Here is a 22,810-nt window from a genome sequence, read left to right as displayed (position 1 = left end):
AAGGCTAAAGTTCAGGAGAAACTGGAATAGGGCATCGGGTGTTTCACTCAGTAGTTCTCAATGCATTTGCTGCTGCAAGTAATTAAATTTAATGAAAGTGCTGATATGCTGACTGAAAAAGTCAAAAAATCTTCTAGTTCTGACCCTGCATGTGTTTTGTGATGTGTGCTGGTATTAATGGTGGATACTATTTGGTGTGCATAACAGTGCATGATTATTGAGCTCCAAGGGCATGCACAGAGTGTTCTGCTTTCTACATTTCAAGAGCTGGCTACCACTAAAAGGTAAAAAGATCTTGTGCAATGGCAGCGTGAATGAGAAGACACCAGAAGCCACATCCACAAGATGTGTCTGGTTTATCACTTGGACTTCACTGTCCCCCTAAAGAAATTACATATTCTTAACTACTAAAAATTAAAAAAGAAACCTGTTATTTTGCATTACTTTACACAGTCATGACACAGTAAATTTATGAGACTCCAAATCTGCCAGCCACATCAATACAGAGCACCAGTTTGCTCTACGAAGCAGTTAAGCCAAAGGAGCTATTCACAAATAAGGCGCTACTCAAAAGAAGCAATAGTTCTAGCAAGGGCAACTTATGACAAATATTTTACATACTCCCAAGAAGCTTTTACTGACGACAGAGTAATAATACCAGACTGCTGATCTGTCTGTGGAGCCATTTTGTTTTACGGTCTTCTTGGCAACAGGCTCCAGTCATGGATTTCTCTGTAAGAGGAAGTCTATGAGAGGAAGGCCTTCTCTGTAAGTCTGTGAGAGGAAGGCCTTCTCTGTAAGTCTGTAAGGCCTTCCCTCCACCCCTATAGCCCTTGAATTGAGCAAACATACGTGACCACCCGGCATGCTCTCACACATGCGCTCTCCTTGGCTAGCAGGCACTTCACAGGTAACATCTGATCCTCTGCTTTACAGCGTTCAGTCAAACAAATTTTGTGTCCCTGCCTGTCTTGCAGTCCAAGCCTTCCTTGCTGACAGAGATGATGATGTTCTTTCGATATTGTAATGACTTGACAATGCAAACTGTGAGGTTTTGTTGCCTTGCGCTCAGATCAATGGGAACAGAGCTGATTCCACACAGTGTGAGACTGCAAACCCTTATCTATGACACATATTGCCCAACACGGATGACAATATTACCAGTAAATCCGTACAACCCTTCTGGGCAGAGATTAACACAAATATTAGTTCCGGTTCTCAAGAAAATGTGAAAAGCTCAAAACAAAACATATCCTTTTAGGGGATTCAGCCAGTCCTCCTCAGAGGTGAGTTGGGGGGCTTAATTTATTTCAGTTTATTCTGAATTTTCACTAAAAAATCAAAAGTACTGGGAGAAAAACCACTGGGAGAAGAAAAAGCACATTTTACCAGAATGACCACCCCGTTGTTTCAACAGGAGTTGAACATCACAAAACAGTCAGTGCCCCTGTGCTAAGCAAATAAAAAAAGTCACATTGGTGATCACCATTTGCTGGTCTTTTGTGTCTGTTTGTAGAAACAGCAGAGTGATTTACTTCTAGAGAGGTTAGGGTACAACATGAGCATGCTTCTGATATCACACAACACATGGAAATATCCAAGCTCTCCAAAAATCCAATATTGCACAACACACGGAAAAGTAGATAGGATATGAAAAGCAACATCTCACTAACAAAGCCTTCTCTATTGACTCACTTTGTGGACTGCCACAAACACCCTGGTACACCACTGCCCAGCCAAAGGCATATGGGTGTTAAAGGTTGTTAACGCTTTTTAATGACACTGTAGTTGCCTTGAATGGGCCTACCTAAGCCGCCAAACTGCTCCAACGTTGCCTTCATGCAAATCATATCAAATCCCAAAACATCTCCAGGACATAAAGTTGAGGATTTCACATATGTTGGCTGCTAACCATACTGAACTGAAAGAGATGAGTCACTCAAATTTAAATATATTTTCATCTTTTAACAAATGGATCAACCTAAAAGAACAAAAGAAATGGTCTAAGGAAGGCCCCTCAGGAAACAATTTCTGCAGGAAAGAAAGCAGCAGAAGTTCCACTGGGCTCCTGTCCCAGAACAGCTCTATTCAAACAGGCGCTCTGCCACTACAATTGAGTACCCTTTTCCCTTTTCTGCATCTTTGCAGGGCTCAAAAACTGGCAAGAAGAGTTCTGCTAGCTCCTCAGATCTCCTCAAGCCATCCTGCTCTACTTCCTATTCCAAATACAATGTTCCTCCACAGACAAGAACGGACCTTTCCTGCAGCCATTTCAATTACGCTGTCATGCTGCACACTTACCAACCTGTAAAATGAGTCCATGACAACATGAAGCAACCTTCTTGCCTGCGTTCACCCCAGCACTAGTCCAGATTTGTATGCCCATTAATTTGACCACCGTCCAAGAACAGGTTATTTATACACACTAATGCAGGTGAATCCAACAGGTATGCTGTGTGAGCTCCACTTAACATTGCCTCCAGCTGGACATAATAATGCTTCTCACATACCATATTTCCTATTACTAGGGCCAGTCTTTTATCCAGTCCTACATATCATCTGCAGCTTTCAGGCCAAGGTAACACAGAGTTTGATTCAATGCCTCATATAAACCAAAAATAAATGATGTCACAAGAGCAGAGATCATTAGCTTGATCTGCAGCCAACTTCGTAATGTCAAAAAGTTACTTAAAACAGGTTATTCCTTCCCCAAGCAATGCTGAAAATGTTATCATGATTATTATTACACCTGTACTCGTCTGACTAGCTCCCTAGTGGGTGGCTTCTATTATTGTCAAAGTGACTTAACTATTAACCCTATTTAAAGATGATCAGGCTAATTGGGACAAATTGCACGTTGGTCTCAGGCTGTGGTATAAATCTAGGTAACAGAGCTATCCGCAAAAGTGTTTCCGTTAAGATACATTATTTTATTTATTTTAGGAAGAGTTCACATTAAAGGCTATACAATTAGAGAAACCTGCACTTGATTTGTAAGTTCAGCTACAAATCAAAAAAAAAAAAGTAAATGCACCATCCTTCCCAAGCTCAAAAACTGTCTTTTACTGTATCTCTGAAGACCACCCTGACTAGCAGAACTCTGCTAACAGACTGGAAAGACCTGAAGAACCACTGAAAATTACTTTCCACTTTGTAACGGTTGGTAATGGAACATTCTTTATAGAAAGTAATAGAAAAGTAATAGATACTACACAAGATGTTCTCTGTGTGTTGGATTAGTTTAAGCTAGCATTAGCAAAAATAAATGCTCAGTTAGTAAGTCTTCACTGCACTGTTCCAGACACCCTTTTACAAAAGGCAATCTGAGAGCAGCTGGTCAAAATCTTTTCAAAAGACTCTGATGCCAAAAAGTGATTTGTTGAACCAGACAATATTCACTTTTTTTTCTTCAAAAATATTTCTATCGTCATTTTCTTCTTTAATTTTTTTAAACCATTTTCTGGACTTATTTCTTGTCTTTCATTCTTTCTTATTTCACTTTTTTTTTTTTTTTTCCAATGAGAAGGAAAAGAAGGGATGATGGAAGACTAAAAAAGCTACTAAACGATTAGATATGAAAAAAAAAAAAAACAGAAAGATTTGAATATATTCTGCTCTCTCTTAAATCCCACACGCCCTAATTCCTTTGAATTCCTGCAAACACCTGAACCTTTTATGTATATTGAGCTACACTCTCCTCCCTTGTCAGGGCAACTCATACGAAAATAAAGATTTTTTTTTGCTCCAAGGCTCATTCTTTTCTTAATCTGCAGGAAGCAACATAAAACGACTCTCATATGCAACCACTCCGAATGTCTGACTTAGGCTTGCTCTAATGACGCACTACATCTATCCTGAAGTCTACTTTTTCCCTGTTAACTTCCTCTGCTGCTTCCTAGGTATATCACGGGTGCTTTTTTTTGCACAAAGTCATTAGAAGTTTCCATGAAAAGCAGAGAAAAGAGAACAGTTCTCAGAGCCTCTCTCCAGTAGATGCACCTAATGCATCTCTTGTGGTCTTTGTAGTACAAACAAGAGAATAATCACTTGTACTACCATTACAGGTACACATTTTAAGTTTAATCATCTAAATTTTCACTGAATTTCACTAAAGCACTCTTCTAGCAAAGTAAATGGGTGTTTTTTCAGCAGACAAATGGAATTGGATGTTCTTTCTCCTTGGCTGCCAGTAGAAGATTTGCCTCTGAAAATTTTCCACAATTTAAATCTCTGCTAAAAAGTAAAGCCTCCATGACATGTTCCAAAGTCAAGTGGTGACAGGACGAGTGGGTGAGGTATGAATTGGTGAGGTTCTAAAGCAGGTCATGTCCTAAAACACCACATTTAGTCTTGTTTTGCTGCAATTTCTGAGTCCTCTCAATGACCAAAGGAAGCTGCTTCTTGGGCAAGCTGTCTGCCTCTCTATTTTTTTTTATAAAAATATTAAGTGCCACCTTAAAATATTAAACTCTTGCTCTGAGGCACCTCTTACCATTAGAGTCCTCCACTTCTTCAGCAGCAGAGTGGTTCTTGGAGGTGTGGTGGGCGTGTGAGGCTGCAAAGTTGACAATGCGGGGTCTTGGTAGTGTCAGTGCTTTCCCATGCACTTTCAAGGAGTGCTCTTTCAGCTGGCTGATTGTCATGGTGGAAAATGAGCAGGAGGAACATTTGTAGGCATGTTCACCTGGGTGAGCGAAATACAGGCAAGTCATCAGCTCACAAAAGAAATGAAATGGGGCCCCCATACTTCTCCTACTTGGCAGTAAAATTCCCATGGACTCCTTCAGCGTGAGACTGATCCCATAGAGAACAAGCTATAGGGGTCTCTGATGGAGCAGCGTGGACTCTGCAGGCACAGAAATCTGCTCTGGATGAAATCAACACTTTCCGCCAACTGTAGATGCTTGTCTAGTGACCGATGTCAAAAAACAGAGGCCAGACTCTTATTGTGTCTGTGTTGCATGATATGGGAAGAAAACAGACTCTGGGATGAAAATGGAGTTGACTACAGCATTTCCAAACTTCTTTGGAGCACAGCAAGTAAAGAGAGCAAAGTCATCCACTTTTGCATGCAGCACATCCATTACTGCTATACATGAAGCAAGAAGGAGACCGCAAAATGCTACAAAGTCCTCCAAAAAAAATCTATTTGAGGAAGGTTGTGTTTTGCTTATGTGAAGCCTGTCCTCAGGCAGAAATAATATCCACAGAACTAGTAACCAACTCAAGGTTGGTTCACTACAAGAACTGGACATGGCAATACTAGCAACACTGCACGTTTGTAGGACTATGTGACAATGTTTTATGGAAAAGTCTCAAAAGAAGTGAAAGAATGGAAGTAATGAACAGTAGTGAATTTAATTCCAATACATTCCAAGTCGCAAAGACAGAATACAAATCCATGAGACAAGATTTGTTCTGCATTAAGCATCATGGAGGCAACTGGAACACAACGTGACACTGTTGAAAATAAACAATGTGATATACAGATGACAAGCTACCATTCTGGAACTGCCACTTCCATGAATAAGGATAATACATGAGTTGTACATAAAGTGCCAAAACCAATACAGGAGTGAAAATTTACAAACAGTAACAGCAGAACAAGAACTCTGCATAATGAGCAAGCAGGAAACGTCTTCCATTTCTAAGAAAAGGAAAAGGAAAAAGAAAAGGAAAAGGAATCAAGTTTCTCAAACATATGTTTTCAACAGCAGAGATAAGCAAATGAAAAGAACATGAAAACACACAAGCAGCAAGTATTGCAGCAAGTACTGCAGCAAGTATTCCAGCAGGTCAGAGTAAGCACACATGAAAAGAGCAGCCTCCCTACATGAAGAAACATAAATGCCAGAAAACAGAAAAACTATTCTTATCATATGAAGAAAATGCCAACTTCTAGAAAGCTTCTTTGATTCATCTGAAACAGAACAGAGCATTTAAGATGTGAAATAATGAAATAAAAATTGTTCCACCTGTGTTTTCAAATGGCATTCTTCAGCTGAGTACTATGCTAGAGGTAGATTCTACCTTTTTACAAAGAGAAGGAAAATGTTTTTCACACAGTATGTATGACAGGCTGCTTAACCAAACAGGAAAATGCAAGGATAAAAAGTCTCCACTCTTGCAGATTTCAAAACCCAGTGGCCATGGTTCTGGGGCAATCTAGGTGATCTTACTGGAGAAAGGCGTTGGACCAGATGGTCTCCAGAGGTCACTTCCAACCCCAACAATTCTGTGAGGCTGCGAGAAAGAAGCTTCATATTCCTAGATACAGGTAGGAACCAACCATTACCTTAACTCATCACAAGAAAATAAAGCAAATAGAGGATGAATACAAATAAAGAACTCAATATGGAATTAGTGAATATACCCACTGTCTAGCAATAACAGTTCACGTGGGCATCACGATGACAGAATGTGTTTGATTTCAGAGGCAGGTGAATGGTTTTACTCAGGAGAAGGGTTTTATACATTTTCAGTTGCTAGTTTCACATTTCATAAAGTGATAGCATTAATATATAAATCAATACATCTGAATAATTTTCATGTGGGATTGTCTCAACACCTGAGAGATCCCCAAAGCGTTATGTTCCAGATCAAACAGAACTTGAGCAGGGCAAACAGTCCGGCTTACAATCTAATTTGAGGTGAAAACAATTGACAGCACGTTTAGAGATACTGCAAACTATTCTGCTCCATGCCAAAGGAGATGGCATATACTGGATTAGAACAAATGCCAAAAACACTCACTGCTACTAACTGTTAGAAAAGAATACATTTCATAGTGAATGAAATTTGACCAGTCCACAAAAGGAGATGGAAGCAGGCAGACTGAGTGGAAGACTCCATGATTTTATTGAACTTTAAAGATCTCTCACAGACTTTACAAAAATTAAAGGGTATGTTGCAGGTTTCTGCCTCTTAAAGTAAATAAATAAATAAAATAAATAAATAAATAAAGAGATGATTGATGAGATAAAAGAATGTGGTAACAAAAGAAAGACTCAGATAAACACTCTATTAATAAAAGACTGAGGAGTCGGAGGAAGAGCGTCCACAAGGTAATTATTCAATAGGAGGTATTTCTGAAGGACTGCCTAAACAGACAATGAAATTCTTTTTGAAAAATATGCCAGACATTTTAGGTGATGAAAGTGTTTCTTTTATAGAAGTGGACTGAGGCAGAACAGAGCTTAAGACTTTGGAAACCCTACTACACAAGTCATTGTGCAAAGCACTCTTTGTGCTGCCAAAGACAACCATGAAACTGTGTTCTTGTATGATGCAAAACACGGGTCCACTAATAAATTCAAGGGCATGACTTTGTAATATATAAGTCAATGACCTACATGAAAAGGATGTTAAGTAAATATTATCTATATGCTAATCATGACGCTAAAATCTAACAGTTTCAAGCAAGCTAACACGAAGTAACCCAACTGCACAATGACATAAAAGAAAAAAAAATTATGGTTGGCCAAGACAGAGAATATTGGCACCTCCACACAGCATCTTCATAATCTGAAACTGCTGAATATAGGTAAATTTCCTAGAAAAGACAGAATGTCATAGTCCCATAGAGGAGGCAGCAAAACTTCAAATTAATCCACAAAACCCATGCAAGTACAATAAAGTGTCCTGGTATACCCTCTATTATCAGAAAACAAAGCATCCAACTGTGAATTTTGAAAGCAATAGAAAAAATTGAGTACAGCAGAGACCACCCATCCCTCCTGTATTTTTAAAGAGGAGAAGTGTGTTTGGATCAAGGACCACAGTTACCCATCAGCCAACAGTTACAAATTCCTCTTGCTTCCCACTTCCCATTTTCTTCATCTTTGCCCTCCATTCTCACACTGCGTACACAATGTGGTGGAAACAAGCAGTGAAGAAGGGGATATATCTATAGCACCTTGTCATTTGTTCCACGAGTTTCTATGTGAATGTTGTAACAATTGGGCTAGTTTGCAATGGGGTTTTAGGTTGCCTTAGAATATGTGTTTGGATGGAGATAGGGGAGTTCACTGGTTTTTACGTGGAAAATGCAACAGAAGTCGCTGGAGCCATTGGTTCTTGACTCCAGTTTTCACATAACCTTTCAGCGCATGACGGTGCCAGGAGTCTGTGGCCAAGGAATAAAGATCAGTCACCTACCAGGACATTTTGTGTCTCACACCTTTGAACAGCCAAAGGTGCAACACTTTATCATGACCTATTCTGTATGATGCATCACTTTCCCAATTCTTGTTCCTCAGAAGCATGTTTGTTTGCTTGTATTCTGCACTGCAAAACAGAAGTTTGCAAGATGGATTTCCATGTATAATAATGGAATTGTATCATTCTCAGTCTGCTACACACAGACCCGACTCCCAAAGTTTTCAGTATTTTAACATGAAAGCCACCACAAGATTCTATGAAACCAAGATGCAATCCTCAGTCCTTTTCCCAGAATCACCTAAAGCACAAACATAAAAAAAATACAGTGGGACAAAGCTCAGTACCAAACAATTGAGACACCAATGGCATATGTGGACTGACTGAACACTCTTGGAAGCAAGCAAAAAAAGAAATTCATTCAAATAAAGGCAATAATAGAAAGATGTTCCTGAAATACTTAACATTGGTTTAAAATCTCACCTTCACAAAAGCAACATCCCACTGATTACAAGAGCTGCAGAACCTGCCCAAGGCTGACTTGCCTTTGAAAATCTTACCCAAATTTGGTGACAAAACAGACGACTGAAATCAGCATCTCTGATCAGCAACAAGCTTACAAGGGCCTTTTCAGCTGGTCAGCTGTAAAACTGAGAAAGAGAAACTTACCAGCATGAGCTTTGAGTATATGGGTTTTCAGGCGGCTGTTATAAGAGGACTTGAATGGGCAGAGTTTGCAACGAAACGGCTTATGGTGTCCATGATGGGTCTGCATATGGCGATCCAGACTTCAGAAAAAGCAAAGGCAGAAAAAGGAAACACATAATAGGAAATTATTTCAACTACTCCTTCAGATGCAAAACAACATGCAGCAATAATAAATCAAGAGGCAGACTAGACTCATACATCCTTTCACACACTTTTTCTTAAAATCCAGCAGGTCTGTTTACAGAACAAAGTAGAATCTAATCTGAGGAAAAGGAGTAGAACTGAAACCAATTTCATTACACAGAAAGCAAGCCACTCTAATAAACTCATAACGAAAATTTACTTTAAATTAAATTACACCTGATTACACCTGAAAAGACTAGTTGAAAGAAACAAGAGACAGGCCAGAACAACAAAATCATCATTACACTTCTTTTTTTCCTGGCAAATGTTTTTGTGAAAATATGCCCTCTTTTGTCTTTTTGAGGAGAAAAAAAAAAAAAAAAAGAGAGAGAGAGAATGAGATATTTTTGACCAGCTTTACTGAGGAAGCCTTCTTTTGGTTACAGCAGTAAAAGCAGATTAGAGATCCTGCTCTGGGGAGGGTGCCAGCAGGCTGCAGTTGATGAGTTCCAGGATTAAAAGGCAGCAGAGTTTCAGACACAGCAGACTGGGAGATCCTGCACGAACCTCAGCAAGAGACAAAGGGGTCGCAAAGACCAGCTTCTACTTTCCACGGAGAACTGAAAGCTACCTGGATTCCAGAGGGCTGTTCAGAACCTGCTGGCTCCACAGCTTCTCCTAACAGCTCGATAAAATTTTGAAGGAAAGAAAGCTCATTTTTCATAGTTTGTAAAACAATGTCAGATTTACGCCGTCTGAGCAAGTCCTCTTCAGTTCCTACACTGTGGCTGGTAATCCCAAATTCACTAGTTCTCCAGGAAACAGGTGGTTAGCATCAGTCTGGGCTATGTGCATTTCCAATACAGTGTGTTCTTTGGGAACTTTAATGCCCTGTGGTCAGTCTAGTCCTAGCCTCAGCCTCTTTGCTCATGGTGACAACAGTAAGGGTAGATGCAGCAGTTTGAAGCAGGGATAGTTTATCAGAATTTAGTAATTCTAGGCATTCTTCAGCCTTATTTCCTTTTACTTCACCCAAATTGCCCTGTTCTTTTTAAATGAATATCAACATCTCAATCAAGAGCTGTCTGTTCCAGCCCTCTCAAACTATACAGATCATCACGGGATCCTTAGTCCCACACTAAAAGAGCTTTAGCCAGGAAATTCCTGTTTACCAGTGCTAACACTGAACTCTGTGTATTCAAACATCTGATGACAGCAAAAAAAAAACCAACAACAACAAAAAAATATATTTATGCTTCATCTCAGGATCACTTCCTAGAAATATAATTTAAGTACAGAACAGATTTTATTTATGATAAAATGTATAGCTTTTTCAGAGAAATGGGGGAAAGAAAATCTTAAATTAATGTTAAGGCAGTACTTTATAAAATACAACATGTTTTAAATAGGGATGAGTTTATTTACCAATTCAACCATGTGGCCAAACATGTATACAATAACATGCCTTAAGCTGTTGTATACAATAATAGTTGTAACTCTATTCAAAACCAGATACTTTGCCAATAAGATTTTTCCAAAGGCAGGTTTTTAGGTTTTGGTCAATTTTCAGGAATAGGCTGTTTAAACATTGGTTTGGCTTCTCTCATGGACTTCATCTCCCCAGAGGGTGATTACATCAGCTTCAAAAACACCAACTGAGGCTGTGTTTTCCATTCCAACACTGATACAACCTATTACCAAGTTAGATGATGCTTGTACCGTTCCTTGCTGCCATCTACCACCTTTTGACTCACCAATCCTTCCTCCTGTAGGATACCACCTTTTTCCAATTCCTGTGAAACAGAATGACTGGAAACCAAACTCAACAACAAACAGGTTTGGAAGCAACCTAATCTACTTGGGCAAGTAGCAGATCTTGTGAGCCTTCTGAACTAGGGCATCTCCAATGCCAGTCTTGCCAAAGGCGGCTGGGATATGCCCAGAGGTACCCATCCTAGATATCCATTATGATACCAAACTGGGAGGAGTAGCTGATACCCCAGAGGGCTGCACTGCCATCCAGAGGGACCTGGACACACTGGACAACTGGGCGGTGAGAAACCTCATGAAATTCAACAAGACCAAGTGCAAGGTTCTGCACCTGGGGAGGAATAACCCCAGATACCAGTACAGGCTGGGGACCGACCTTCTGGAGAGCAGCTCTGCAGAGAGGGACTTGGGTGTCATGGTGGACGACGAGTTGATCATGAAGCAGCAATCACAGAATCATAGAATCATTAAGGTTGAAAAGGACCTCTAGAGATGATCTAGTCCAAGCCCCCTGCACACACAGCGTCACCCTGTGCCCTTGTGGCCAAGAAGGCCAATGGGATCCTGGGGTGCATTAAGAAGAGCGTCTCCAGCAGGTCGAGGGAGGTGATCCTGCCCCTCTACTCAGCCCTGGTGAGGCTGCATCTGGAGTATTGTGTCCAGTTCTGGGCTCCACAGTACAAGAGGGATGTGGAGCTGCCAGAGAGAGTCCAGCGCAGGGCCACAAGGATGATCAGGGGCCTGGAACATCTGCCCTATGAGGAGAGGCTGAGGGAGCTGGGCCTGTTCAGCCTGGAGAAGAGAAGGCTGAGAGGGGACCTGATCAGTGTCTATAAGTACCTCAAGGGAGGCAGTGAGGAGGATGGTGCTGGCCTCTTTTCAGTGGTGGCCACTGACAGAACTAGAGGAAACAGCCAGAAACTGAAGCATTGAAAGTTCCATAGGAACTTAAGGAAAATTTTCTTAACAGTGAGGGTGACAAAACACTGGAACAGGCTGCCAAGGAAGGTTGTGGAATTTCCCTCTCTGGAGATCTTCAAAACCCACTTGGACGCAGTCCTGTGCCACGTGCTCTAGGTGACCCTGTGTGTGCAGCGGGGTTGGACTAGATGATCTCTAGAGGTCCCTTCCAACCTTAATGATTTCTATGTTCTATGATCCTGTCCCCCATGCCCCTCCTTACTGTGGCTGCTGAAGCCCAGGAGCCTTTAGAACCTGGCAGACCAAACCATGGCATTGATTTGACATGCTGTGACACTCACAAAAACCCTGCTTTTCAATCCAAGGGGTTTAAAAAATGTTTTTTATCGTGCTTTCTCACATGCATTTGTTTGCAAAACAATGACACTTCCTTGGAATTGGAGAGTGCTAGTGACAGTGTTATGAATGCCTATACCAAGTAAGCACTTGGATTTCTCTCCTATTTTTGCAATCGTAAGTAAGCAGCTCCCTCCCCAGAAACTAGGGAAATCATACACATTTGTGTCAGTTTGAGTTACTAGTGGAAAATACCTCATAAATGTCTTTTTTGTTTTTTTGTGATAAGATACATACATAATAATGAATAAAAGATTTTTTGAAAAAATATCCAAATAAAGACAAAGCCAATCTTAGGGAAATCATAAGGAACTCGACTCTTTCTGATGCCTAACTATGTATTTTTTCCTGTGCTTCCTCAGACAGTGAAGTAGGCTGAGGATATTAGTAGTACACAAGGCTGATGTGAAAATTACATTCACAGACTGAAACTTAATACCATAATTAAAAAGTGAAAAAAATATAATTTTAAGATATGTTTACAATAGCTGTTTAACATTAGAAATGAAAAGGTCTAACATCAAAGAGTTGTAGTTATTAGAAACCAGGTAGCTATGTGTAGCATAGGTTCATTATGTATGAAAGATTAACAAAAATACTTTTCTCCTTCACCTGTAGAAATTTCATGCTTTTGACAAGGCTACAGAAGTGCTGGGCTTCACTGTTTGCCAACTGAGAGAAGTCTTCTTTTGTTTGCGTGCATTTCCCCTACACGCAACAAAAAAAGGACTCTACATTCAAGAAGATACAAAGATGTGACCTTTTACAAGCAGCCACAGACAACAGTCAAAGATTTTGGTGCATGGAAAATACCTAAACATTGAGAAAAATGTTGCTCAAAATCAAGTTGTGTGCACTCTGTTTCAGCGCCAACCTATGAACAGCAGTGCTAGTCTGTCCTTTTGAAAACAAACAAACAAACAAACAGAAATGACTTACTTGTGCCTGAAGGCTGAAACAAAGGAGCAATACTGGCAGCTGTACTTGTCTTCTCGGGCGAACATGGCGAGAGCCAGGTGACTCCTCTCGTGAGATCGCAGACCCTGCATAGACATCAAAACCCTGTCACACTGGCTGCAGTGGAAGCCCCCAGGCCTGGTTTCATCTTTGAAGGATGCTCCAGATTCAACTTCTGTGAATTCCATAATGCCAGGGTCTTTGGCTCCCTCACAACCCTCCATCAAAGTTGTGTTTGGAGAATCTTCAGCTTCCTGCTAAAAAACACATACCCCCCCAAAGCCATCAATTCTCTCTCCCTTCTGTCCCTCAGTCTTTCCCATGTGTTCATTTTGCCTAGGCTTCCCTTTGCCTCATTTTTCTAAATATATCCCTACACGATCTTCATGCGAATGGCTTTCTGAAAAAAAAAAGAGACCTTATTTTTAAGGGAGGAAAGAAAATGTAATTATATACACATACATAAAGGTAGACAAAAATCTCAAAGTTGAATAAATCTGTGTTAGACAAGACAAAAAGAATAAAATTGAATCATCAATCTTTCAAGAGTCCTGACATGAAACTTCTAAATTTAAATTTGATTTGATAAAATCAGTCAGGTATGGAGCAAGGTGATTTCTGTTCATTTGCTCTAGCACACCATGTAGCTAGTACAGCACTATGTTTTACTATGTGGACTTTGTTCAGTAGGGTCAAATTCACAAGAAAGAAACTGCTACTGTGAACCTCTTAAAAATCAAAACCAGAAAGTTTCTCTCTTGTTCCCTTTCCTAACTTAATTAGATGATAATGTATTTTGCAGTAACTTTAAAACTCATAAGAATATTTACATCATGTTCTTCTACTCTTGGATTTTAGCTCTTTTTGCTTGATGTTTAATATCTATTTGTTCAAATAATGGCACTGATCCTACAAGAACTTCATTTGAGAAGCAGGGAGGAGGGGAATAGTTTGATAGGAGGAAAGCACTCTAATATGTCAGTAGTATCAGGTAATGTAAAAGAAAGTCCGTGGCAGGACAAAGCTCACTCGAGTAGCAAGGACTCTGCTTCCTTAAAGCACACAGCTGATGGCTTGAAAGAGGCACTCGAAGTTATGCTCTAAGAGCAGCAGGAGTCTCTGCTGAATGTTTGCTGCCATAGGAGGATAAGAAATGCACAACCAGTTTCTGCAAGCTTATTGCACGTAGAACTCCCCCTGCCAATATACTGGAAACAAGCAGACCACAGAGCACGATCCTTGGAGATGTGCTAGATGATGTTCGCTTGCGGAAGGATGAAGCAACAACTTGTTTATACCTAACCACCTGAATGGGACCAGTGGCTGAGCTGGCAAGCTTGAATTATTTTGTTTGGAGCCAGCAAGGCAATTGCAAAGGTGCACCACAAGCAACTTCACACATTTGCAGAAGCACACTTCCTCTTCTTCAACACAAAACACAAACAAGTTCTCTAAGAGTTCAACTGAAGAGAAAAGTAGTCTGCTGCTCATAAACCAACCCTTTTGGTCATCAACGACATCAACTCCTTCATGGCAGAGAAGAAATGAGAATTAAAGTCTTCATGTTCCTGGATTAAGAGCGGAAAAAAGTTAAAACATCTCAAACATCTCATGCACTGCAGGAAGCTGAAATGTTAGATTAGAATGCCATGCCAAACGGAACCACGAACCCAGTCCAAAACTCATTTAACATCATGAGAGCCTTCCATGGGCTTTCATTAAGGTGTGAATCTCAAACACAACAAAACAAAAAAAAAACACAGTCATCTTTATTCACCTTTTTTTTTTTTTTTTTTTTTTTTAACTCTCACCTTCACTGCAGCTGACACAGAAGAGACATTTCCATACTGGACATGCTTGCGGAGATGATTACAGATGGCTCGGAGTGTTGGATGGACTTCTACACAAAATTTACATTTGTAGCCAACCACTTTCCTCTCCTTCAGTTTTGAAACATCTTCCAAGTGTCCAAAAGCCTATTGGAATACGCAAGCATACAACAATTAACACATTGAAATACACACTTATATCTTATTTTTAGGAATACAGACCAGATTTTGCATCTGAAGCAAAGTTACATAACAACTGTCCTGTTTCACAGAACCACAATTTCTACTGATATCTATTAAAGGCTCCAGAATAAGTGGACAAGATGTCTGCACAGGAGGAACATTGAGTTTCTCCATAATAGTCATCCTCTAGAAGATGGTTCAGTTTGCACCAGCAAGGGCAAATCACTACTCCTTCAACAGCTGTGAGGAGCTTTCTGTGGCAAGTACAATTACTCCAAACTGGAAGAGAAATAAGTGGGAATTGGCAGAAAAAGAGGAAAAATTGTTTTCCTGCTCATTTTTGGGTGCTTGTCCCAAGCTTCAGTCATTAGATACAGTCATGTTAATACTGAGCTCTACCAGAGCTTGAGACAAGCTTGACAAAGAAGCTGGTGGGGTGGGATTTTTTTTCCTCTCTCTCTTTTGTTTTCTTTCTTTTATTGAAGACATGGACAGGACTTTTTTTTAAAGAATCTATAAAAAAGTACATGGCAGCCTTGAAACAAAAGAAGAAGTAATTGTCAGATACAGATGGCCTTCCAGAAGGGTGAGGAGGAAGGAAAGAAGATAAAGAAAATACTGGAGGAAGCAGTAGGAAGGAGCTGGGCTTCCTGCGGAACCTAGGAAGGGGTGGAGAATGAAGGAAAGGATGAGGAATGTAAAGCAGAATGTGTAATTGACTTATGGAGCTCACTGGCACTCTGAGTCATTCATTAGCCTGTGGTCATTTGGCTGTCAAAGAGAACATGCAAATGGGCATTAGTACTTAGGAGCAGCTTCTTGGGGTGCAGAAGGGTTGTGTTTTGTTTTCTTCTTTCCCCTCGAAGGGAGGACAGAGCAGGGAGGGAGACACAAAGAACCTTACCCTCTCTTGCTTGAAATCTGCAAAAGCGCCCTCTGCGTATTTCTGCTTGCTCAGAAGCTGTTTCCTCCTCTCCTGACGTTTGGCACGCTTCTGGAATTCCTCGTTGTGACTGTTCAAGTGCGCGGTCAGCTCCGCCGTGCTATGCAATTTAGTATCACAGTGCTTGCACTGGTAGACGGCGTTCTGTGAGCGGGTGCCACTTCCCAGTATGGTAAAGTCTCTCTTCAAATCCTTGCTGTGATGGTCAGTGTAATGCATGCACAGCAGCTCTGCTGTGCTGAAGGAGAGCTTGAAACATTTTATGCACCTGAAAGGAAGCCACTCAATTTCCTGAGCTTCGCTCTCCACCTCAGGCTTCTCAAACTCATTCCTCTCCTCAGCTGGAGCTGGCTTTTCATGTTCGTCAGCATACACAGCAGTGAAGTAGCCTCCCAGCTTGCTCGCATGCTGCTTCTTAGGGAAAACACCAGGGTGACGCTTCATGTAGTGGGAGACAATACCCTTTTTGCTAAAGGACTGGAAGGAACAAAGGGAGCATTTCTTCTTCTCCACAGCTCTCCTCAGCTCCTCACTTAGCTGAGGAGTGTCATCTTTGGGAGGAGATGGAATGATCACTTTATTGGGCTTGTCGCTTACGGTCCTGGAGGCTGCCAGGCAGTGCGTGTAGTAAGCATCAATGTCATGTCTTTTCTGGTAGTGTGCCGCAAGCCCTTTGCGGATAGGGTTGGTGTAGGAACACAGAGCACACTTGAAGAGGTTGTTCTTGCCCTCAGGCTGTGCCCGGACATTGTTATGTTTGATGCGGTAGTGCCTGGCTATACCCTTCCGGGTGGAACAGAAATACTTGCAGAGCTGGCATCGGAAAACTGTGTGAGACACTAAGTGAGAGCTGGAGAAATGAGGTGCTGGGACAGCAATTTCTCCAATATCCTCAACAGAAATCTCTGGGGAGGCCTTGATTTCAGTCACTATGTCTGGCTCCACTGAGGCGGTCACCTTTGGCGGTGACTGGGCAAAAACATCAAATTCAGGCTGATTGTGGTATTTCTCGTAGTGAATTTTGAGCTTCTCGAGTGTACCATGGGTATAAGGACACAGTTTGCACCGATAAGCACCATAGCCTTGCTTGAAAATCCTACTCGTCTCTTCCACATCGTTCTGAGTGATGTCAGTTGACTGTTCCACATCATGGACAAAGTCTTCAGCAGTGACCTTTATTGATGGGTGCCGTTTCTGGTAGTGTGTGAGGACACCATGAATGCGTGTATTAATGTATGGGCAATGTCTGCACTTATATACAGCCCCTGGGTTAATATCTATGTCCTGAGCAAAGTCTGCAGCTTTTACTTTCATGCCAGGATGCTTTTTGCCATAATGTGTCAGGAGACCATGCAAGTTGTTGTACTCCGACTGACAAACTGTACACTGATACGGAGTGGAGGAAATGGCAGGGTTTGCAGATGCCAGCTGGACAGTTTTTTCCTGGGGAAGGCTGGGGTCCTCTGCACACTCTGCATCCTGATCCATCTGTGATGGTGTAATCTGGTCTTCAGAACTGATCCTGGCCCCAGCTTCATCAGGTTGCAGGCCAGATTTGTCAGCAGCATCTTTCTCCTTAATGATGTCTAACAACACAGATTCATCCCCATTCATGGCCCAAGGGTGAAAAGCTTGGTAGTGATTAGTAATATCCCAAATGGAAGATGCTTCAAAAATGCAATCTCTGCATTTATAAGTCTTTGTCTCTGTTGGCATCACGAGAGCAGGAGGGGAAGGGTCGGGACCTGCCCAGAGCTTAGTTGCCATGTATGTGTAGTCAACATAATGCTCAGGATGTCTCCTTTGGTAATGTACCAGCAAACCACTTGGCTCTGTGTGTGAATAAATGCACCATTCACAGTGATAACCAGCATCTATTAAGCCATCCAAAAATGCCCATCTCAGAATGGATGTTACTGTTGCCTTTAGAGCTGGGTGGTCTTTCTTGATATGCTTCCTCAATGCATAGAAGTAAGGGGAGGTGTAGCTACACTGCCTACACTTGAGGGCTCTCAACTTTGACTTGTCCCTCTCGGTGCTGGAGGTGTGAGCAGGCATGCTGCCAGATGACTTCTTCTGGCTGCGATCACAAAGGCTTCTAATGGTGGCTGTATGCTGCCTAATCACATCTGCGTTAGCTTTGAAGTCACGATGCTTCTTTTGGTAATGAATGAGCACGCCTTTCACGGTTCGGTTTCCATAATCACAGTGCTGGCAGAAGAACATTTCATTCTCGGGAGGATTCACAGAGCTCTCAGAATTGCCCCGGCTCAACTGCATTGATACTGGTGGCCTCTGAATACCAGGTGGCAACTCACCAGCCCTCATCATCGCTGCAGTGGGGGGTGCCTGCCTAATATATTTGGCAGTGACCTTTATTTCAGGGTGTCTTTTCTGGTAGTGGACAAGCACTCCCACAACTGAGCGGTTGCTGTACGAACAATGTTTGCAATAGTAGAGTTCAGTAGCAAGCTCTGGAGGTGGAGGTGGTGGAGGTGGAGGCTGCGAAGCCAAATTAGACAGTTTGGGGGAGACAGGTGTCCCCATTTCAAAGGACATCTGAGCCAGGGCAGAGCCCCTGTCAACAGAGACTACACGCATAGTCTTCTGAATTCTGAAATAAGATGCTTTTTCTTCAGGGTGCTTTTTCTGGTAATGCACTAGAACTGAATGCATGTTGGGGCTTGCAAACGAACACACATCACAGTCATAAACAACCACAGTATTGACTGAAGGCTCCTTCTGATTTTCACATTCAGGACTAAAACTCTTGGTGGCACTTTTGGTAAAACCAGCTGGCATACCAGCCCCACGAGCCACAGGGGTGGAGGTTGCCATAGTTTTTGGAGCAGAATTCAAGATTTCTCTCAGTGTCTGAGACTCTGTGGTCAGCCCTTCTTGCTGTTCAACAACATAGCTTGAAAATATCATTGCATTATTAATTTTCACTGTAGGATGCATTCTTTGGTAATGTGGCATCAGGCTTCTAACATTCGGGCTTGTATAAGAGCAGAAGCGACAACGATAGATCAGATCAGAATGATCAAAGTTCAATACATTCATAGCTTCAGGGTGATGCTCTCCATAATGCTGCTGCAGGTCTTCAAAGTTTGTGTAGTCAATATAGCACTCAAGACATCGGTATACCGCACTGTGATCATTGGGATCCAAGATATATCTAAAGCTGAATTTAATATAGGGGTGCATCCGTTGGTAGTGGGTGCTTACACTCCTGGCAGATTTGTTGCTGAAATCACAGTGTTTGCAATAATAAAGCCTACCAGAGTCAGTAAACTCTGTGGTCTCATTATTCTGATCGGCACCATATATGTTTGACTGGCTCCCCAGAACAGAGGCATTAGGGCTCTGATGGTCTTTCATGCTGACGGAAGAGTAATAATCTTCTTCATCTTCAGATAAAGTGAGCTCAATCTCTGCTCCATTGGTGGAATTATAATCATGCTGCATGCTTCTGAAGTTTGCCTCCTTCTGGGAATCATTAGCCTCTCTTCCCCACATCTGCTGGGTTGCATAAGAACTGGAAACTTCTATCATTGGTTCTGTTTGCTCTTCTTCTCTGTCCAGCTCCACTTCTATCTCTACTTCATTGTCTTCCTCCTCTTCTTCATCATCCTCTACATTAATCACAGCATCTTCTTGCTGTTTGTTTTGGTTGATTTTGCTCTGCAGGTTGCTCGCAATTTCATCAATTCTAGTTCTCTTTTTCACAGGTGAAAGATCCAAAGGAAAGTCATTTGACACCTTTCGAGGGGCCTTTGCAACAAAGTTATTTTTAGATGAAAGACCAAGAATGGAAGTCTGGCTTTTCTTCACTGTGCTGGCAGAGGTATGTGCATCTGCCTCGCTATCTTGTGGTGTGTTGGACGGTGGTCCATCATACTTTGGCAGGTTGTCACAAAAGGAGTGCTTGTGCTGCTGATGAACTCTGAGGCCTTTCAAAGTCGTGGTAGAATAGTTGCACATTGTGCACTTGTATGGATGCTGAGAATGAGGTTGGGGTGATTGCTGCTGTTGCTGCGGCACTGGTTCTATCATCCCAGCTGACTTCCTTCCATTTATACTTCCAGTATCATAAGACATTGTGCTGTCATTCAAAGAAGAGGCAATGCTCTCACTTTGAGAGTTCACAGTGTCCCAATCTGCTGTTGCACCTGTATGACACTGCTTATGGGCTCCAAGCTTTAATGAACTCTTGCAAGTGAATGGGCATTCATCACACTTGTACACAGCTGTCTTCCCAGAGAGATGGATGTTCTCAATGTGACGGGAGATGCTTCGGCGATGCATTGTCAGGAAAGGGCAAAAAGGACACTGGAACCTGTTCATATATCTTCTAAAGGGAATTCCCTTTGTCTCCAATAGTTTGTTGCCATCAGAACCCATCAGTTGTTCTGCAGACATTCCTGAGGTCTGGTGATCCATGGAGTTCAAGCCATTCTCGCTGTCCATTTCATTTAGCTCTTCATCTGAGCTGGAGTCATTTAGCATACTGTTTGTTTCCAGGTCAGCAGAAGAATTTGTCATATCAGCAATTCCATAGCGGGATCTGTCGGACAAATTAACCATGCCCGAGTTGTGAGGTGACTTGGGCTTCATCTGAGGATAAGACACGGAAGAAAACTTGGAGGATGTAGAAGAGTTCGGCCTAATAAGGGAATTGCCCATAGAACTTCTGAAGTTTGAGACATTAGCATTCGGCATCTCACGCCCTGCTGTATTCATGGAGATATAATTAGAGTTTGGGGAGGCATTCTGGGCACTCTTACCCTGCACATCAGCTGCACCAGTTCCTTCTTGCTGCTGCCTCAGACTTGAAAGTATTTTTACCATGCTGCGGTGCTTCTTCATCATGTGGTCACACCAGCGTTCCCTTCGAGGTGTCTGGTAGCTGCACCATTCACAGCAAAAATTGCCCCGGGATTTTGTCAGGGGCTTGACCATGGATTCCAAAATGCTCCTCTCAACCACCTCAGCAGGCAGCTCTTTGCAGGGCTCCTGCATGGCCACAGAGGCAGATGGCGACTCAGATATAGCAGCAGCAGGTGGAGTTGAACTCTCTTTCAGGTTGTTCTTGTGGTACATTTTCTGGTGCTTAATAATCCTTGCACGTCTGGGTGATTTGTAGGTACAGAACTGGCAAGAGAAAACTTTGCCAAAGCCCTCATGCATCATGATGTTGTAGTTTAAGGAACCAGCCGTTGGTGGCCCAACTGAGCTTCCCCCAGCCTGTGCTCCGTGAACCTTGCGTGTGTGCTCTATAAGAAGGTTTTTGGAACGGAAGTAACGCACACAGAACTTGCATTGGAAAAACTTGTTGGTTGGCTTAGGATTTGGAGCCATATGCTGACCATAGAAACTCTGGCTCTGGCTATAGTAACTTCCAGTCCCCATCTGAGTTGCTGCATTTTGCCCTAAAATAAGAGTTAAAGTGAATATGTAAATAAATAAAACCAACTGTTTTTATTATTTTTTCCTCCACCCACCCTGTATGCATAAGAATACCACCACATTCTGAATGGATAAAATCACATCAGAGGTTTTATTTATGGTGAGACCTATCATACAATAGTAGCCAGAAAACTAACCATTATGCATAACATGCATATATACATGACTATGGTATAAAACCTAGGATTGACTTCCAAAATAATCTGCATAGGTAGATGTGGGGGAGCTAGTATGCTAATAAAGTTCACAAATTTGGGGTCATTCTTGGTGATGAAGAACAACCATAAAGATCTGAAAACCAAAAAATCAGTATGATGCACATGAAAAGCAGTTGGGAAACAAATCCACCCTCCATGTTTGCATTTATAGGAAAAAAAAAAGATCAGAACTAATATGGCTAGAACTAGACAATATATTCTTTGCTGCCATAGCAGTATAGATGGAATTTTTAAAATCTCATTAGAAATACAAATTAAAATAAGCCACATGTGAAATAGAAGGTTAGAGTTGAGATTTACCTGCTATTTCATCTGCAATTGTAAATTCATCCTTTACAGAAGAAAATTCAACCTCGGTCTGGTTGCTAGCATTCATGGAGCCAGACCTAGGCTGGGTAGGGCTTTCTTCAGAGACATCTGTTGGCTGCAGAAAAGCAGTGTGAACATCCTGAATGTGAGCTTTTAGGTCTTCATAGGATGGAGCTCGAAAATCGCAGCCATCACACTGCAGCACCTCCATGGTTCGGGGGTAATCTTTTACATTAGAAAATTCTGCAATAAAAAAGAGGGGAAGCAGAGAATAAGAGATTCTAATGAATTTTGAAATTATGTAATATCAAGTTTATGATGACTTAGCCATTTACAGAAATTCCCTAAGTACCGTAGCATAAAACTCAACCTTTGCTAGGTATCTTAGGAGGCATCAATTCACAGAAAGTCCTATCTAGGTAGCTCACAAGTTGCTGACTCAACACCACAAACATTCAGCCTTCTGACAAATGACTATTGATTCAATGGACTTTGTCCTCTTGACTTTCCCATTCCACAGGACAGGACTGTTGTTCTGAGCTCTGTCTTGTTCAAAGACCAGATAAGAGTATGCAAGAGAAACAGCACGTTACTCCCAGTCATGTACTGAAATTTACCAGTAACAGTGTCTGTTGCCTCTTTCAGCGGCCTCTGTCGCTTCAGCTTTCCTGTGAGTTGCAAGGTTCTGTCTGCTTTACTGCTAGAGGTTAAAAACTCCCACAGATACATACTTGAATTCTACTCCACATCTGATTGTGCCTGACCTTGTTGGAAAACCTAGATATTATTTCAAGATAAGCTAAATGTATCCAAGGTATCCAAATCAG

At 41.7% G+C, this 22,810-nt stretch overlaps 1 protein-coding gene across 3 annotated transcripts in view; it reads right to left on the bottom strand.

Annotated features, from left to right (window-relative positions):
• ZNF462 (zinc finger protein 462) overlaps positions 1 to 22,810 on the bottom strand; it is an 87,743-nt gene that overhangs the window by 26,503 nt on the left and 38,430 nt on the right. For 2 of the 3 annotated variants that reach the window (XM_088530410.1, XM_088530411.1), the window contains exons 2-7: positions 21,975 to 22,226; positions 15,949 to 21,419; positions 14,844 to 15,008; positions 13,015 to 13,118; positions 8,827 to 8,945; positions 4,493 to 4,684 (exon numbers count right to left, since the gene is read on the bottom strand). In XM_088530410.1, coding sequence (XP_088386536.1) covers positions 4,493 to 4,684; positions 8,827 to 8,945; positions 13,015 to 13,118; positions 14,844 to 15,008; positions 15,949 to 21,419; positions 21,975 to 22,194 — 6,271 coding nt within the window. In that variant the 5' untranslated portion in view covers positions 22,195 to 22,226. The remainder of the gene's footprint in view (positions 1 to 4,492; positions 4,685 to 8,826; positions 8,946 to 13,014; positions 13,119 to 14,843; positions 15,009 to 15,948; positions 21,420 to 21,974; positions 22,227 to 22,810) is intronic. The other variant, XM_088530412.1, reaches the window with a different exon arrangement.

Source organism: Tinamus guttatus, unplaced genomic scaffold, assembly GCF_059628265.1.
Source record: "Tinamus guttatus ecotype Peru unplaced genomic scaffold, ASM5962826v1 Tinamus_guttatus_pri_ptg000372l, whole genome shotgun sequence".
Classification (NCBI taxonomy): domain Eukaryota; kingdom Metazoa; phylum Chordata; class Aves; order Tinamiformes; family Tinamidae; genus Tinamus; species Tinamus guttatus.
Note: the sequence above shows the minus strand (reverse complement) of the source record. Positions and strands in the feature narration are given on the sequence as shown.